Raw genomic sequence first — 18,388 nt, 5'->3', positions numbered from 1 at the left:
AAATCTTAAAACATAAATTTCAGCTTTAATAAATTGCAACATTTTAAGTCCGTTTTCAATGCAAATTGTGTGCGACTTGTTTTTCTGCTTTTGTGTAGCCAATTAAAATTGAAAATATTGTGATATATTTTGATTATCTAAATGCCAACAATTGTGGGTGCTAAAATAAAAGCATAAACCGAAACCAATGAAACGATAAATGGCAAATGATTCGGGCAAACAAAGCCGCATAGGTGAAAATAAATAGAACACAAAACGCTGTGAAAAATAAATTCAAATTGAAACGTTTTGTGGTCGGTTAGCGTACAATTTGCAAATTGTTGTCAAACTCAATTGTGTAATACAATTGTTACAAAAGAAAACACAAATGCTTTTACAACTGTTTGAACGGCTGCCAATTAAATAGCAAAATTAAGAGAATAAACATTTTTTATGAAAAGCAGCAGTTATTCTTGACTTTATATTGCATTTGGTCGGGATTACCTTTAATTTATGCCATTTTTATACCCGTTACTTGTAGAGTTGGTAAGGTAAAATCTAGAAAGTTGGGATTAAACACATTTATTTTTGGGGTTTCTACTCAGCGAAAGATTTCGGAAAAGTTTAAATGCAATTTTGTTATGCTTATTAATACCTATTAGAATTTACCAGACACTTTTAAAATCGGACCATTAATTAAAAAGTTATAAGCAAATAATGGAATTCAAGCAGTGCAAGCAGTGGCTTTATCTGATAGTTGAGGTACTCGTTTTTTCTTGTTCTAGTCAGTTTGCCAATTTAAAATTAAATAGAAAAGTGCACATAGGGCTTTAGCTGATTGCCGCGGAACAATTTGTTTACATAGCGAACTGGGAACGGATGGGCTGCGGTGTTGAAGACCCACTTGTCCAGGGGCAACAGCGAGTCCTTGGAGAACAGGAGGTACAGGAACTTGAGGGTCTCGCCCAAGAAGTGGCTCCCCTGCACTCCGTCCCTGGCGCCATTCGGATCGTAGACATTCTGCAGGCCAGAAAAACCGAACTTGGTGCGGCAATACTTCTCCAGTGACTCCACCACCTCCCAGCCCCAATCGCGATACTTCTGATCGTGGGTGAGGCGCCACAATATGAAATAGCTTTCCACCACTTCCGGTTTCAACCGATAGGCCTTCGAATCGCTCTCCCTCGAGGTGGCATCTTCCCGGGACACAGAGTCGAATTGAAAGGACTCTGGTCCCAGGCCAGTGGCAGAACGTCTATAGCTCTCACGGCAGGTTAAGGCCAAGTCCTTGCCCAACTGCAGGTGTTTGGCTTCCAATCGGGAATTATTATGAAAAGCAGAGGATCCTAGGGCGAAGAGACCGCCGGCAAAGCAGGTGGAGTGCTTCATCCTTCGGATCAGATGGAAATTCGACAGTTCACCTATATAAGTCATCCCGCCGAAGCTCAGTCCCACCATACTATTGATCACCTGTTGGATGGCCTTGACATACAGATCATGCGCCTGATTGTCCAGCTTATTCGATCGCAACCACGACTTAAGCATGCACTCGTACAGACCTCCGCCGCCCGCAGGCTCCAAGGACATTTTCAAGGGTCCCCAGATGGCCGTCCTGGGATGAACATAATCGGCATACATGTCCCTTGGCTTACTCAACATGTCCAGCTTGTCCCTCACGTGATGAACTAAAGGTCGGTATTTCCGGTGTCCGGTGATCTCACTGGTGTAGAAGAACTCCATATTGAGGTTTCCAATCTCGCCCAGCAGCGATTCGGGGGTCCAGGAATGTGGTGCAGCTGAACCAGATGAAGGATTTATCCTGGCCCACGGTATGTGCACTGTTGAATTAAAGGCTGGCAGAAGTTTCCTTAACGCATATTCAGACTGCATCATATACAGATCGTCTCCTGTGAGGGCGTACATAGAAAGCAGGCCACCGACGATGCGAATAGTGAGCTCATAAACGGAAAGATGGGCATCTATGTAATCGAGAGTAAAGTTTTCGGCCACCCACTTGCGTCCTCGCTCGTACTCCTCCTGCAGGCCCATCATATAGAGGGTATCCAGGCTGTCAATTATGGTGAGGCCTATGTGGTGATTACCAAAAACACTCTCATTGTGCGGCACGCCCAGCTCCGAGTTGAGCTCATTAAAGCCCCAGGCATTTTCGGCATATCCTCGCCAGGCAAACTGCATCATCTCCTTGACCTTTTCCCGCTTGTTGCTAACTCGCCAATCTACATGGCCAGACAATCCGAACTTCTCTGGGAAATAGTATAAGAACTGGATAATTTTGTTTTATTTTTCTGATATTATTTTATACCCACTCGATGGCACCTCTGACAAGGAGTAAACCCGAAAAATCTTAAAAATGAGTATTGTTTGGACTAACTGCTTTGCGTTCATCTTGGATATATCGTCATACTCAAGAAGATTTCTGATTTATGAGAAAGTCTCGCTGCTCTGAAGTTTTTACGGATATTTTCTATTAAATATGCATACCGAATTTATTGATACGCCTAATATTTTAATATAAGGGTTCAGTAGCGTAGGGGGATTTTTTAAAGAGAGAAAATTTACGAAATTTGTATTTTAATCTTAATTGGTTTTATTAGTTATGAATTATTAAATTTATAAAAAAAGATATATTTATTAATTACTTAACTTATTTATTTAAGCATTTTATATTTTATGATAAAAAGTTATTTAATAATTATAATTACCAGAGCATCACTAAAAGGGTTTTAAGCATACGTAGCGCAGGTATCGAGCTGTATAACCATTATAATTTAGCCTCTTTCGGTCCAATGTACACTGAAAACAAAGCGAGGCTCGAAGGAAAAAAAATCTGATGGCCAGGCAGCCGTGGCACGATTTCGCGTTTGTTGTGCAGCTGCTGGGTGAAAATGTTGCACAGCATGCATAAATAATAAACGGCAAGCCAACGAACACACACACGTTGGCATTATGCACATTTTGCCGTTTTGCTGGGAAAAAAGGGGGGAAAAGGAGGTGAATCCCCGAGCCAGGCAGCTTCTAAATTTATTTTATTAAGTCAAGCACACAGACAGCTAGCTGGGTGCCGTTTTCCCGCCCGTCCGGCGAACGGTATAAATAAAATAATTTACGGTAACTGCTGACGCTCATCAGGACACCAGAAGGACGAGGAGGAGGGCAGGATGTTGGCGGCGTGTTGACAAAACCCGGCACAGGATCATCATCATCAGCAGGGGCCGCTTACAGAGGCGAAAAAAATAGAAGTAGTGTGTAGCATACTTTTTCGCGTTGGGCTTTTGTGTGCAGCTGCTTCCCCGGATTTTCTTTTCCTTTTTTTGCATGCGAAATTAATGCACATGTGCTGTTGCTGTTGCTTGCTAAATATAGTTATAATTATGCGCGCATATTTTTAATTAAGTTTCGCCGCCTCGCTATTCGCTCATCGCTCCCTTTGGCTTCGGCTTAGCTAAATATTATGCATACGCCCTGTTAAATTGCATTAATACGAGCCGCTGTCAGTTTCTTTTCGCGGTTTCTCCCCGCTTCGCTCGTCTTTCTGTTTGTCAAAAATTACATATGTTAAACACCCTCGCTTGCTTTAATTTTATGCAATGCAAATTTGCCCCTTTTGTTTTCGAGTCTGGCGGAAAATGCTTGAGAACTGGGTTGAGCACGGATGCAAACGATGTTTATGCTGTTTAAGTAGGAAACGAGATATTCCCACTTCAGCATAGTTGTGGCCAGACTAAATCCGGCTCTTAAATGAGCCTGCAGTAACTAGACGTTTATCAAATGAATTCCCATTGTGTGTAATTAACATTGCTGTGGATGGTTTGCTGTGTGATGTAAGAAAATCGGGGTGGAACTGTGATTAACAAGGTAGATTTAATTATGGTTTCTTAAATTATTAAGAAAATTATAAGGCAAAATACAGTCGTCTTTCGATAGAGTAAAAATTCCAAAACTAAAAAATATTATTCCATACTTTTAGACACAGTTAAAAGTCATTTTAAAAATCACTTTTTTTTAGGAAAACTGAAAAGAAAAATAATTTATTGCGACTTGAGTTTAATCTACTAAAGAATTCGTACTTTGATATAAAATCGGCAATTAAATTCTAAGAAAATTCAAATTCTTTTCATAAAACTTTATCAGGAATATTCATCCATGGTACCAAACCATGTTTGCTGCGGTTGCGGTTCATGAATGTTGATAAATATTTACAATTTTAATAAAAGTTTAGTTGGCTACTTTCAGAATGTTTTTTCACTCTTTGTGCTGTTTTGCCTAGTGTCGAGTAGCTCAAAACACTTTTCTGTTTTTAAGGCAAAAGTTTTGTTATGGAAATGCGGCAAGTTCTTGCTACTTTTTCATATTTTTCTTCGTTTCATGTCGCTCTATTTCTTTTTTTTTGTTCTGCTTTGGTGTGAAAGTTTTAAATATGATTTTATTATTGCTGGTGCAAGTTGTGAGGTTTTTATTTGGTCAGCTCGCCACTGATTTGGCAAAGTTGTTGCCATGGGATTTTTAAATAAAGCAAACTACTGTTTTTCTAGTCGAGTTTCTAGTTTCAAGACCAGGAAAAAGTGCCTCCACAGATGAAAAACGGGCAGAACGTTTAAGCATCACGGCATGTACTCGTCTGGATTTTCTTCTCTTTTTTGGCAAGATTTTCTACTTAAATGCATTTGGCGTTTTTCGTTTTTCGGTCTGAAGATGTCCAGCTGTCTGTCCCCTCCCATTTACCCGCCGTGTCTGGTTTCTGGAAAACTTTCACCGTTGACTTTATTCCGCGAGGGTCCTCTAGTTAAATTATTATAATGATTTACGCTGAAGTGGCAGTTGCTACGGAGAAACCGGAGGCAACGAGCTGGGGGAGCTGTCCATCTGCCTAAGATGGTTTAAAGTTGGGCTTGGAGCTTGTCATATTTAAATTCTATTAGATTAATCAATTAGAATGCTTAAATGCTTTGTAAATTAAATGAAAGTAAATTATTTATATTTTTTGTTCAAAGTGATTCGAACATTTCAACATTCTATGATTTTCCATAATTGTTTACATTTCCGTAATTATTTAAATACATTGTAAAAAAATCCTTATATTTTCCATTTCAATTATTAGTTCATAAACATAATTAAATATAATTTGAACATTTTTAAATGAAACTTGTATACTTTTAATTGTGAAAATACCTACATTAATCAAAAAATATGTAAGAAATCTCTTAAAATATACTTCTTTATCAATGCAACAGTAAAAAAATTAAATATTAAAAGCAAATATGTAAAACTACAATGCAACGCTTCAACGACAATTTGAAGAACCCTTCATATTTATTGATTATTATTTGCAAACTTATGTGCCTTAGGCACTTGAATTAGTACTTAACACTTTGCTAAGGGGTTTTCTAGGGGAATTGGTTGCACTTGTACCTCTGTCAAATCTGGCTACTTGGCGGTCAAATACATCTCCATCACTCGCACTCACATTTGAACGTTTCAATTTTCAAGTGCCGAGATTGGCCCACTTGGAGGGAAAGCTGCCCGATGTTTCCTTCAAGTCAGCCTTCAGCTTTGTGCTGGCCACATGCTACTCCTGGCCAGATGGCTCCGTGTGAAGGGCCATATAGCTGCAACCCCAAAGTGATTCTATGTTTTATGAAAGGTGACATGTGCCAACAACAGTCGAGCACCACCAACATTCCTGGTCGACCTCTTGCTTCTGGCCCATTGTGATGTCAGTTCCATTGTTGCCAACCCGTTCATGTTCATGTGTAGCTCAAGTCTGTGGTTTCTTCTGCAACATGTTGTGAGTTATTATAAACTCGAGTGGTTTTCAAATGTGGCAACAGTTAGCAAATGGAAATGGAAACTCATAGTTGGTCATTAAGTAATTCAATTAATTAAATTGTAACTAAATTGGGGATAGGTATTTTAAAGACGTAAAGATTTGTCAAGCTTACAAAATGTAAAATTCGGATTAAGGAAAGCTTAAGAATTGGGTAAATAATTACACTCTAACAAGTTTTTAAATAATCTCTTTTACATGGAATATTTATTGCTTTTACTCTCCAAAGATTTCTTGTTAGTCCTGTAAACACAATCCCAATAACTTATAAATATAGCCCTCTGTAGATTCATAAACTTCCGTTTCCGAAAACTTTGTCGCAAGTGAAAATTGTCGTTATTTTACTTCAGTTTGAAGTCCGCTTCGGTTCAAATCTCAGCTCACTAATTTATGCCGCTCCGGCCATGGCAGCTCACTTAATTTCCAGCGCCATTTCTCTTGGCCAAGTCGAAGGGAGTAAGGAGCTGCAGATTCTGGGGCGGCAGAAAGGCGGCGACAAAGTGACAAACAACTAAGCGAAAATCGCGTGCGTGACGCGTGGCAGAAGCATAAAGTTTGTGACACGTTTCCCCAGTTGCATTTTGTTTTTTGTTTTTATTTTCGCACAGAGCAGCGAGGAGTCCTTGCGGAGCAAAGGAGCAAAAAGGTTCGGGGTTCGCAGCAAATGGTGATGGTGATGGTGATGGTGACACTTTACAGCCGCGTTGCATACTTTCGGGCGTTATGCAAGTCACGTTAATTCCGCCAGCCAACTGTGAAGGCAAAACAAAAACACTAGCACTAACAAAAATAAAAATAAAGCAAGAGCAACAGGGAAACTTTTGCCATTTTCAAAGGGTCTTAAAAGGTGGACGAGTCGAATCAAAATGTTCACCATACTTATAGAGTATTTCCACTAGATGTTCCTCAGAAATTATGACCACCCTTTTTTAGCGCCTTCGCCCGGGAACTCATTAGGCGTGTTTATATAATATAAATTAGCTTAATTTGAAAACATTTTTTGACGCCAAAACTTTGCCTGTCTTTTCATCAGCAGAAGATGCTCCACGGAGGAGGGGTATCGGAGGAGTGAAAACTTCTGTCTCGGCTAATTTATATGCCCGTTGGACATTCTCGCGTTGGCCAAAAAGTTGCCGCCAACTTGCTCGTCTCCTGTTGCGGGTTAATAAGACGACGACCAACAAATTGCCAACATTACTCTTTTCCGGCAGAAGGAGAATAGTACACTGATAAAAAAAAAGGAAGTAGTAACTGCAGAGATTTCATAATATATTAATATATTTTTCGCTATATTGTAAAAATTACGAGTTTTACTATATATTTTTAAATTATTAAACATTATTTGAATATTGAAAATATTAAATTTAACAAATATATAATATTTTAAATTTTAAATGACAGACTTGGACATCAAAAGGACATTTTTTAGGACTTACATTTTTTAAACTAAGTGTTTTTCTAATAGTTTTTACATTACATAGAACATTTTAAAATTAAAATGTAAGACTTTGATATCAAAATTAAATTTTTTTAAGACTTAAATTTTAAAAATTAAGTATTACTTCAATTCGCCTTGATTTAAATATTTTCAATTAAATCATGCAATTAAATATGTTTTATTAAATATTCAATATTTTAAATTCAATATTTATTTTCTGTTGTAGAAGTGTGGGGGGTGGGGGTATTACTGAGGTCGGTTGCAAATAGACTTTCGAGTGTTGTACTTGGTTTCTCCTCGCCAGCAGGCTGTCTTGCCGTCTTTTGTCTTGTTGACTCTTTTGGGCCTGGGCCGATTCAGTCTTTGCAAGTGTCAAAAGCGCAGGCAATTAATTTGGCCTAATTAGACTCTTGGCTGGCTGCTTGCCCGCTTCACTGGCTTCCCCTCAAACCCTCCCTCACCCCGCTGAAACTGCAGATTCTGTGGCTTTTCAGTCTGTTAGAGTCACAAAGGATTTTTGGCCTGTTGAGCGATTTATGGCTTAATGGAAAATACTTATTTTAGGTAAGTTTTTGGAGGGGTAAGGGTTGGAGGGAAAGTCTTCAAAGGACTTACAAGGCAAGAAAATTGTAAAGTAAGGCTAAAACTATGTAGCTGTGATTTTATGTAACTTTTATGGATTTAAGATTATTTCAAAACATTTTTCTATACTTTGATTGTAATATTCTTATTTCCAGAAACTTAAAACAATTATGAAAGTATTTCTTTTCTAAGTTGTCAGCTACATTTAACTGCCCCAGAGCGCACCATCTAAAGATTGTATCCAATGCTCCTGAAACAGTTTCGAATGCCTCTGTGTGCCAGGCCATAATTTGCCTAACAACTTTTGCCAATAGTTGGGAACACCCCTCACTTCCTGCCTCCCTCTACATTTTCCAGGACTTTTTCGGATTCTACGCTTGGCTGTGGGCCAATTTCTTCGGCGCCATTCGACACTGGCCGCTTATATAATAATTTTTCAGCATAATTTATGGACGGCAAAAGTTTTCTGTGGCTGCCCAGTCGAACAATTGCCACTATAATGTTGTGGGCTCTCTAGCATTTCTCATATTATTCGAGCCAAAAAATGTTTGTTGCTCCGTCGAGGCGTGAACTATGCGGTCCAGCCATCCGCATCCGCATCCTGCCCCTTGCCACATCCACCCGCCCCTCCGTGATGCCATAAATTCACGATGCTCCGCTTATCGAAAGGAGGACATGGAAAACAGGACCCGATCGCTCTGAATGGCATAGCAAGCGTCAAAATTGATTTTAAATTGCATTCTTCGTTTGGAATTTCACTAAATAAATCTCTAAATTGGGGTAATGGAATGGTTGTTAAAGCAGATGGCAACGCCAATTTAAATGTGGAACATTGGAATATGTGAAATATTTTCACCATCGAGCTGAACCATCATTCTCCATTAACAATTTTATGCTCTATCTTTATAATACCAGGATTAATTTCATGCAAAGTTATTTTATTATAAATAAATAAATATTAAAAAAAGGTCAATAATATTAAATGAACTAACGATCATTAAATTCAACTTCTAGGGTGCAATGTCTCCATACTTCTTTTATTGCCTCTTTGGCGCATGGTAGGTCTGAGGATTATCTGTCCGTAAGAATATTCTACAGGTGGTAAAAGTTGCTCAAGCTCTTGCAAATCTGACCGATAGCCGGGTGTGAATATTCCACCCTCTAATTGCGACTGATAAGAGGTGTTTATTGGTTTTGAAATCGGAGACAACGCGGCGTGGCTTATCATTCAAGTGCAGCAGCGGCGGAAAGAGGTGTTTGCTTTGCGAAATATTCAGCTACAGCTGCGATCTCTAAACAAGCAAAGATAAAAAAGTGATCATTGCGGTGGACCTGTGACTCACTGAGATACAGATACAATGGGGAGCTGGAGATACTGGAAAAAGCTCAAGACATGTCATGTGAGCAACCAAAACAGAAACTCCAGAACGTGAGAAAGAGAGTGGTTCTATTATAAGATAAATATTCAATTACACCGAAAGAAATGTGTTATTTTTTAGTATTAATTGGATTTATAAATATGAAAATATAGTAAAATGATTTTGATACAAAATTGATTAAAGAATTCTTTGATTTTCGGTGACCTAATCTATATTGCAAAGGAAATAATGAAGATCATTATTAAAAATTAAAAAAAAATATCTTAAATAAATAAAATGCCTATTATGTCACTTCATTTTTGGTCAAAAGAAATGGCACACAATTTTTTTTCTGAAGATCAGGCTGATCTCGAACAGTTTTTCTGAGTGTGGGAGCGGAAAAGCTCGGCAACAGGTGAGCTTGCAGAGCGGACCGATTGGCAGTGGAACGCGGCCTGAGCGCGCCTTTGAGCCGAGCTTTCCGCTCTGAGCCAAATGTTTTTTCGCCCTGCCTTTTGTGTGTGTGGGTTTTTTGTGGCTGTTTTTTTGTTGCTGGGCGCGGCAGAGGCGGCAGTTCGACGTGAACTCGCGAGCGGCCAACACGTAAGCGGCGCGTTGTGCAGCTGTGGAAAAAACAACAAAGAAAATAACAACAACAACCAACTCGATAATAGGCAGCGGCGCAACTGAAGTGTGAATTCATATTGAGGTTATGTAACAATTTATAGTAAAGTCGCGAAAACAAAACGCAACTGCATACTAAAGTCAGGTCACACGCTCACCTGGAATAATTCCCGATAATTCCAAGCACGCGCTAACTGTTCAGTTTTCATTACGCATTCGCAATGGAGGACGCGAAAATTCCGGCGCAGGCGCAGCCGCGAAGTCATCCTTTGGAGGACGTTTCCCTCAATGGAAACGATGACGACAAGCAGACGCCCAAAAATTGGGTTAAATTCGACGACGAGGCGGACGGCGGTGAAAAAAACAATAACAGTAACGACGGCGATGCCACACAGCAACCACAACAACAACAGCCAAACAAGTTAGCTCTGCCGCCGCCACCGTCGGTGGTTAGTAGCAACAACAACAGGCGGGCGCGCTCGCGCAGTCCGTCGGCAGCAGCAACAACAACAACAACCACACCTGTCCAGGTAACTTACTCACTCTCTCTCACTGTCTCACTCTCCGACTCCCCCTCGCCCCCTCTCGCTCTCGCCTGGTGGTGACCCAACGCAACGAAAACGCATTCCAATGCAAGTCAGGCCCTTGTTGGCCCTCTCTTTCGCACACCCGTTTGGCGGTACAGGGGACTCTCGATTTAGTGGAATATTCGAAAAAAACATCGACTAAGAAATACAATATTAAGAATTTGTATTTAAAATCGAGAGGTTATTACTAGAATTATATTGAAAAACTCTCATTAATTCAAATTTAAAAAAGAATCTAATGTTTTAAAAAGGATACATATCTCTTGTTTGAAAATAAAAATTTGTATTTAAAAGCGTCAGTTAATGCTAAGATTCACCTTGTTTTATTTTTAGAAAATAACAAGGTAGCTCCGAATTAAATTAAACTAGTTAGAAAGAGGCAAGATATAAATGTGGTACATTACATTACTGAAATAGAATAAACAAATAGAATAAACAAGTATTGGTATCTTCACAATTGTCAGAGAAACGATTTATTTAACAATCACAATTGTATTTAATCAATGAGCATGAAATTGGCTGCAATTTATTTCTCTCTAATAAATTTAATAATTTAGACATTATATAAAATTCGGATTTTACTTTTCATGTACCACACATTAAATATGTTGATGAAAAATGTAGTTTTAATCAACACAATTTTTAATTCTTTTATTTTACTTAATGAAATTTATATTTTTTATATCTAGTTGAAAGTTTCTCTGTTAATAGCAAATTTCACTGTACTTTTTTCTGATTCCGCTTAATGGAGTTGTTATGTGAAGTGGTTTTGGTTCTTAACTTTCCTTTGCTTGAATTTTTGGAACGTTGCAAGCATGACAAATGAAGTTGGGGCCCAGCTGAGAGTTAAAGCTGAAACGGGTCCCATCCGGTGATAAACTCTGACTCAACCTACCTTTACTTGCGATGTTTTTCGATTGTTTGTTTGCCACCATGTCACAGAAGTTCTCTTCAAAGATGTTAACACATATGATGAAAGATTTTCTTCTAAGCGTAGCACATACTTAATGTGCGAAATTTACATTTGATTCATCTTAGTTACAGTTTCTTCAAAGAAATATTTTTATTATTATACATTTTTATTGACATGATCACACAGGAATAGCACAGTAAGAAAATGTAAACAAAATGTTTACTCCGATGGCAACATGCGACTGTTGAAATATTTCACCTGATAATTTGCTTTTTTTGTCGTAAATATTTGTCATTTATCTTGGTATATTTCATTTCGCTCACTTCGGTGGTTGTCAACAGGCTTGTAGCCTTCAATTTCTTTATACAACCCTGACACTCTCATTTTAAAAATATTTATTAGCGACAGAATTTCAGTGTTTTGTGTTTGGCATTTTATAGCATGAAATTGTTTAGTTATTTATACGTTTGTATAGCTTACCCTTTCTACTCTAATATTTTCCTTGCTATCAAAATCAACATTAGTCACAGTCTTAGTATAAATTCAGAGAAAAATTGTACTTAGATAAGACATTTGACTGTTACAGTTTCTGCAACATTTTCCCAACTAATCTTTTGTTTATCTAAGACTATCAGATTGTAGTTTGCATTATAGTTTGCATAATTTTGGTTATTAAATTACCAAAAATTATCTCTGTTTGTTTGGCTTATCGGCAAAGATAGCAAAACTACAGAATCTCAAAAACAAACGAAAGAAGTATACCTAATATTTAATTCTATTAGAAGATCATTTTTTTTAGAGCTTAGCGAAGACTAATAAATCGCATTCGGATTTTCAATGGCAGTCACCTTATGAAGGCAGTGGATTGCCTTCACAAATCCATGTTTGTCAACTGAGAACGTGCCCTGTTCCAAATTGTTTTCAGTTAGCTGTGCAATTGTGCGCGAACTTATAGATATAGGTTTTAGGCGAGCTTTAAACGCCTGACAATAAATCAATAATATGGATTTTCCCTGACCATTTGCATAATTTTATTTGCGGCTGGCCACCGTTTGACCCTTGGGCCATTGCCGTCTTAAGGCCAAGACCGTTGCATTATTAACCCACTATTCTCGGCCATTTCGCAGCGACCGGCCGTTTCCTCGACCACAGCTGCGACACCGGGAGAGGTGCTGAATCAGAATCAGGCCCCCTTGCCGGATGTGGCACCCGCTGTTTTGACAACCGAGAGCACGCACGTTAATCTGAGTGCATCCGGCAGTGGCATTGTCAGCGGAGCAACTGCAACTGCAAGTGCGAGTGGCCCGGTACGACACACTCCCGCGCAGCTAATAAACCAAAAAGCCACCGCTGCCCCTTCTCCATCGGCTGCAGCGGCATCTTCCAGCCATCATCATAATGGAGGTGGCGCCAACGGCACGGGAATTAGCCAGCCGGCGGATCAGGGATCCGGGATGCGCACAATTGAACTGTCAACGGGTCGCATCCGCGAGGGATTCGGTGAGTGATTGTGGGGACCCTTAAGGATCTCTTTTTCTGGGTCTTTATAAATGGTTAGGAAAGATACTAAATTAAAAGCTTGATTAATCGTTGATCGTTGTTTGTATGTAAAAATAATTTTACTGATTAAAAAATTTAGTATTGAATAATTAATTTATAATGATAAATATTCTCTCATTACAAATAAACATTTTTATTTAATTTGGCATATCGAGATAACAAGAATTTTAATTACCCCAGCTCTATTTTAATATTAAATTTACCTAAACCTTGAGTAACATTTTATGGACGAAGGTTAACAAATCTTATAATAGAAAATATGAGACCTTGTATTTTCAGTAGTGCTTTTAAACTGATTTAGTATGATCCTAACTTCTTACCTATAATTGCTTTTTGGCTAATAAAACGTACCTGTTTAAAGTTTATTCCCAAAATGATTTAAGCAGGGAATAATAAACTAAATATACACTTTAATTTTATGACCGACAGCAAATGGCGATGTGATTGTCACACTCCTGCCGGCCAACACCAAATGGCCGTGGATAACGCCTGCCATATTCCGGCCGGAGCTGGTGCCCGAGGAGCTGATGGCTCAGGGTCTGACGGTGAGCATTTAATACCAAAATTAATCACAAGATATCCTAACTAGTAAACCATATCCCCCAGCTCACCGTGGAGGACTATGTGAATGCGATGGAGACGCTGGTGAACGACTACCGCTTCACCGTGTACAACATCTGCTACAAGCGCATCCTGGTCTGCTGGATCCTGTTCGCCTTTACCGTTCTGTTGGCCCTGCTCTTCTCGGGCCTGCAGGGCGTGGCCCTGTTCGCCCTGGGCGTTGGATGGCTCTTCCTGAACGCCGCGGCCATCTTCCTGTGCATGTGGGTGAAGCTGCGCCTGTCGCGCGGGTTGGAAAAGTGCCTGGCCCGCGTCAATCGGCAGCTGATGCGCCACAAGATCCTGCTGGTGCTCGATGACCGCGGTCGCATTTCGTGCCACAAGGTCAACCTATGCTTCATGTACTTCGATGCCACGCAGTGTGTGAGCTTCCTGAACGAGTTCCTGGAACACACGGAGCAGACGGGCGGCGATGCCATCAAGGCGGGCTGGGAGGCCAAGCTGGACATTGACCTCAACGATATTGTCATACAGGGCAGCCAGCCGGTGCGAATGCCCCGCAAGCAGGTGAGTTATTCGATTTTATTATAACTATTGAATGGGGATCGTTCTTAAGTAGGGGTAGTTGATCTAGTTCATCTCCATCGCCCGGGATCGCACTCTTTCTCTCACTCACGCCCCTCATGATCCAATGTCTAACTACTCCCATTTAGGCCGTTGCCCAGGAGCTGTTTCTGAGCTACCTGCAGCGCTGGGGCAAGGACTTCCTGCGCCGCCGTCTGGATTGGACCGTCCAGGAGGCCGGCGTCCACGAGACGCCCCGCCATCTGCAGTCGTCCATCTGCCCGTGCCAATACGAGGAGGAGTTGTTGCGCAACAAGATCAAGATCAGCCTGCAGCATCGCCACTGCTGCGGCATCAACTGCATGGGCTGCTGGCTCTAAACGTGTGACATGTAATCCCAAATTATTCCGTTTCCTAGATTGCCGAGAATCTATTAAATTTTTTAGCCAAAACCGAGAAAATGTTGATTTTATTGTTGCCGACTATTTTACATTATGTTTTCATCAGACACATCTGCATTTTCGGCACTGAAAGTGCTTGTCAAAAATATAACTAAAAGAAGTATAATTTAATTTTAGAGAACGAAAGTAGGTACTAGATTTCTTGATAAGAACCAAAGTAAAAAAAATTATTTTATTTAATTTAAATAAAGTTTATTTTTATTCTGCGAGATTTGACAAGCAAAGACAATTTAGATTCTTATATAAAAATTTATGAAGTTGCTTATTATTGTTTATGTTACAAACGTATTTATTAAATTTAGAATTATTAACAGTAATTTCGTTTTTAGTTGTTGACCATACAAAGCTTCATTATATTTATTATTTTAGTGGCTTTATATTTTTGATGTAGGATAAGTATTTTTAATAATTTAAAATACTAAAAATATTTGTAGTCTGTTTAAATGTATTTATGTTTTTAGTACCCGTTGAACTCGAAGACCGACCTTAAGTTATTAAGATAATTCATTGTATTTTATGTATGTTACTGCTGCAAATTCCAGTGGCTGCCGGAAAGTATGCAGTTCCCACAGTAGCTGCACAGTAGTATCGATGTACTAATCTCATTCCTCATCCGACTACCATTGCCCACACGTTCCTAACCCGACTCACCAGCACCAACCATTTGCACCCCCTATCTGTTTGCCCCGTGTCTCACCCAACCGATCTCCCCCGAATCTCCGCAGGAGCGCGGCATGCAGCTGTTCCTGCGCTACGGATCCCGCTGGGGCATGGAGGCGCTCAGGGGCCTGGTGGACGTGACCCCCCTGGAGCCGGGACGCCACTGCGGACAGTTCCAGTGCCCCTGCCAGTACATCAAAGAGCACCTGCAGTGCAAACCGCGAGGCAAGTTCAAGTGTTGCAATTTAGTCCACTGGGTGATGGCATCTGAGCGCTACGATAGCGACAACTAAACAACTAAGGCTTGTTGTGAATGTCTGTGTGCTGTAACTAAATGAATTTACCAAGAGGCTTTATGTTTGAAACCCATGAATTTACTACCTACTTTAGCTTGTGCGGGGAGAAATACCAATATGCTAGAGGCATTATAATCTCCCATGTTTTCTACATGCTTTCTACATGTTTTCTACATACTTTCCTTTTATGCCAATGATCAACTCTCTTTCGTTTCAGATGTTAGCCCCTAGGGCTAAGGCGAAGTTTGGGGGTCCTTGGTATCTCTCTCGTTCTATTCCTATCTCTTACTCTTCTATTCTTACCTCCTAATATATATGTGTGCTAAATTAACCCAAGAGAATATTTATAAATTTTTGATCAACCCCGTTTCTTTCATGCCTCCCAAATTGTACACAAAACAGTTGCCATAAACAGCATTGGCCAAGTAGTTTGGACCCGATTCCCCTTGTTTGGTGGCTAGAGATTTGGCTGGTTGTTGGCCACAGTAGTACACGTAACCAATCCCCTACACCGAAATACTAAGCCGTTTCGATATTATTATTTCAAGACGATTATACTGCATATTATATTTATCAAATGCAAGCGAATGAATTTCTAACATAAGTCTTGTACAAAATTTGTCTATATAAAGAACTTAAATCTAGCTGGTGTCACAAAAATAAATGTCAAAAATATATACATGTGTGTGATTAATTGTCGGTCCTTTATTAACTGTCATACGTTGCTTAATTATTCTGTATGTTAACTTTCGTTGAACGCCTTTTACAGGTTATCCGTGTGGTTGCATTGTCTATGGTTCGGATCCCAGTTTTCAGTATCGTTACTAGATATGTTGTGCCTCATTCTATCATTTAACCCAACTATCGGAACTCAGTGTGTGTTCAAAATGTGCAATTTATAAATTGAATTTCATGTAAGGTGTACTAAATAAATAAAGAGTTCTTCCGCATTTTCAGTTTTTCTTCAAAACCTCATAATTGCTGAAACTGCCCAAATGTTTGTTTAGAAACTGGAAAATTAGTTGCACATTAAATTGGAAAAATACCACATTAAATTGGAAGCTTTCTTGCTGTAAAAATTAAAACAAAATTTTGTTTCCTTATTTGATAAAAATCTCTACATCTGATTTCACATGTAAATTTGTTAAATAGTACGACCTTACTATCATGCCGTTCACTGTTCACATGTGAAGCCCCTATTTCTCATTTTCTCTGCCCATATTTTGGGGTTTTTGTGGGCCATGTGCCAGTTTAACTATTATTGCATTATTTTTATTGCATAATTCAACTTAATGTTTTGCCGCATTTCAGCCACATTCGCGTTCCACAAACTGTGGCAAAAGTTTGCCGTTGCCAGAAAATCGCCCATTTGGTGGTGTTGCATGTGTAATGAGTCATTAACACATTGCCGCATTCGGGACATTCCATTTTAATGCACGTCGGCCACTTAAATGCCTTAATTTTAATGACATCTCTGCATTCAAATTAGGTGCGAGGCGATTGTATCTTTGCTAGCTGCAGATTCTCAGATTCCCTCGAGTGCGGGGATATTTTTTACCCAGGAGGGTAAGTATGTTTTTGAGGGTCGATTTCAAACGGTACTCATTCTACCATCAGTCCAAAAACAAAACAAAATTTTAAAACAAAACCCGATTTCACGCTCCAATAAAACAAATTTAAACTCTTGCGGCAGAGGCGGCGTGTGGCCAGAATGCGCCATTAAGTTCCCCCCGAAAGCCCAGACCCCAGACCCCAGAACCTAAAACCAAAACAAAAACCCAAACCCATTTGCCGTGAAACTCTCGAGCAACTCGTTAGGCCAACTGCACTCCAATCCAATCGACAGCGAGTCAAAAGAGGTGCAGCCCGTGGCCAAAGGCATTCTGGCACCAGGGGCGCGTAAACTAATCGCAAACAAACAAACAAACACTCGAACCCACCGCCACACACAATCATTACGCTCATTCCGAGTCCAAAAAACCAGATCCCAGATCCGGGGCTCATCAAAGTTTCGCTAGCTCGCTAGCTGCTGCTGCTGCATTTTTCGGAAATTCAATTCATTTGTGTAATTTTCATTTGAATTACAGCCATCAAAAGTACGATGGTTGGGCGGAAAGGGGGCGGCTATTCCGGTGGGCGTGGCAAGCGCTGATGGCCCGCACTTTCAGCGGTTTCCTTCAGCGCGGAAGAATGCGAAACTGGTTTCTCTAACGGAAGCCAATTTAAAATAAGTTTTCGTTGATTTGTTTTAATCTCATTGCTAAAGTATGTTTTTTGTTGCTAAAAAAAAGAATAAAAACTGGATTTTTAAACTTTTTAATACATTTATTCATTTTATGCAAAGTTTTTTAAAGAATGGTATGGCTAAGGTAAAACTCCTCTTATATTTTAGTGAATATTTAAGCAAACTTTTTATAAAACTCACTACATATCTCTATTGAAAACAATAAAGAAAAATAATAAAAATAATCATAATCTTCTTCTAAATATTAAAATTGAATAATTTTTAAACACTTTAGTAGGTATTCATTTATTTATATTTTAAATAATCATTTTTTAATTACAATTTTCATTATTTAACTACTCTTCGTAATCAACGTAACTTTCAGTAAAAATATTGCGTTAGAGTATTCAAACAATCAGGAAGTCATTTTTGGGTATTCCCAAATCGTTGTTATTTTTTTTTTTTTTCCTGTTGTGCTCGAGTATTTTTTCCTCCTGTCGACGCTGCCGTCGTCGTTTTTGCATTTATTTTGCGGCTAAAACTTTAATTGAGTTTTAAACCATTTTGCTGGTCTGCCCCGATCTCCGCCTCCGCTTTCACTGCATCCGGATTGTTTATGTGGATTTTTTGTTGCCCAGACTGGGCGGCAGAAAAAAGGGGGAGTGGCACGGCCCAGCCTTTGAGTGATGAGTTTGGGCTGCAAATGTTTTTCTTTCTGTTTTTTTGTTTGTCGTGT

The 18,388-nt window shown here is 39.5% G+C and overlaps 2 protein-coding genes across 7 annotated transcripts; one reads left to right on the top strand and one right to left on the bottom strand.

Annotated features, from left to right (window-relative positions):
* Positions 1–564: 564 nt before the first annotated feature.
* On the bottom strand, positions 565–2,406 carry LOC108058207 (mannosyl-oligosaccharide alpha-1,2-mannosidase IA-like). Its single transcript, XM_017142801.3, has 2 exons — positions 2,307–2,406; positions 565–2,243 (listed from the first exon to the last, which is right to left on the bottom strand). The coding sequence occupies exons 1-2, from the start codon at positions 2,383–2,385 to the stop codon at positions 784–786; spliced, it is 1,539 nt and encodes a 512-aa protein (XP_016998290.2). The 5' UTR covers positions 2,386–2,406; the 3' UTR covers positions 565–783.
* A 7,358-nt stretch (positions 2,407–9,764) lies between these two features.
* On the top strand, positions 9,765–16,958 carry LOC108058222 (uncharacterized). Of its 6 annotated transcripts, none has more exons than XM_017142829.3 (6): positions 9,765–10,356; positions 12,454–12,826; positions 13,316–13,431; positions 13,493–14,014; positions 15,198–15,357; positions 16,918–16,958. In XM_017142829.3, the coding sequence occupies exons 1-6, from the start codon at positions 10,048–10,050 to the stop codon at positions 16,941–16,943; spliced, it is 1,506 nt and encodes a 501-aa protein (XP_016998318.2). In that variant the 5' UTR covers positions 9,765–10,047; the 3' UTR covers positions 16,944–16,958. The 6 variants fall into 6 exon arrangements, with proteins under 6 accessions (XP_016998318.2, XP_016998315.2, XP_016998317.2 ...); XM_017142826.3 differs by lacking the exon at positions 16,918–16,958 and adding an exon at positions 16,198–16,378; XM_017142828.3 differs by lacking the exon at positions 16,918–16,958 and adding an exon at positions 15,831–16,105.
* The last annotated feature ends 1,430 nt before the right edge of the window (positions 16,959–18,388 follow it).

This window comes from Drosophila takahashii, chromosome 2L (assembly GCF_030179915.1).
Source record: "Drosophila takahashii strain IR98-3 E-12201 chromosome 2L, DtakHiC1v2, whole genome shotgun sequence".
In the NCBI taxonomy this organism is placed as follows: Eukaryota; Metazoa; Arthropoda; class Insecta; order Diptera; family Drosophilidae; genus Drosophila; species Drosophila takahashii.
This window is presented reverse-complemented; position numbering and strand designations above follow the sequence as displayed.

Excerpts from the sequence above, each read along its gene's own strand:
- LOC108058207 (XM_017142801.3), bottom strand. The coding sequence starts at position 2,385 with ATGAACGCAAAGCAGTTAGTCCAAACAATACTCATTTTTAAGATTTTT. Across the intron at positions 2,244-2,306 it reads CTTGTCAGAGGTGCCATCGA|AGAAGTTCGGATTGTCTGGC; the intron begins GTGGGTATAAAA and ends ACTATTTCCCAG.
- LOC108058222 (XM_017142824.3), top strand. The coding sequence starts at position 10,048 with ATGGAGGACGCGAAAATTCCGGCGCAGGCGCAGCCGCGAAGTCATCCT. Across the intron at positions 13,432-13,492 it reads TGATGGCTCAGGGTCTGACG|CTCACCGTGGAGGACTATGT; the intron begins GTGAGCATTTAA and ends CATATCCCCCAG. Across the intron at positions 14,015-14,160 it reads TGCGAATGCCCCGCAAGCAG|GCCGTTGCCCAGGAGCTGTT; the intron begins GTGAGTTATTCG and ends ACTCCCATTTAG.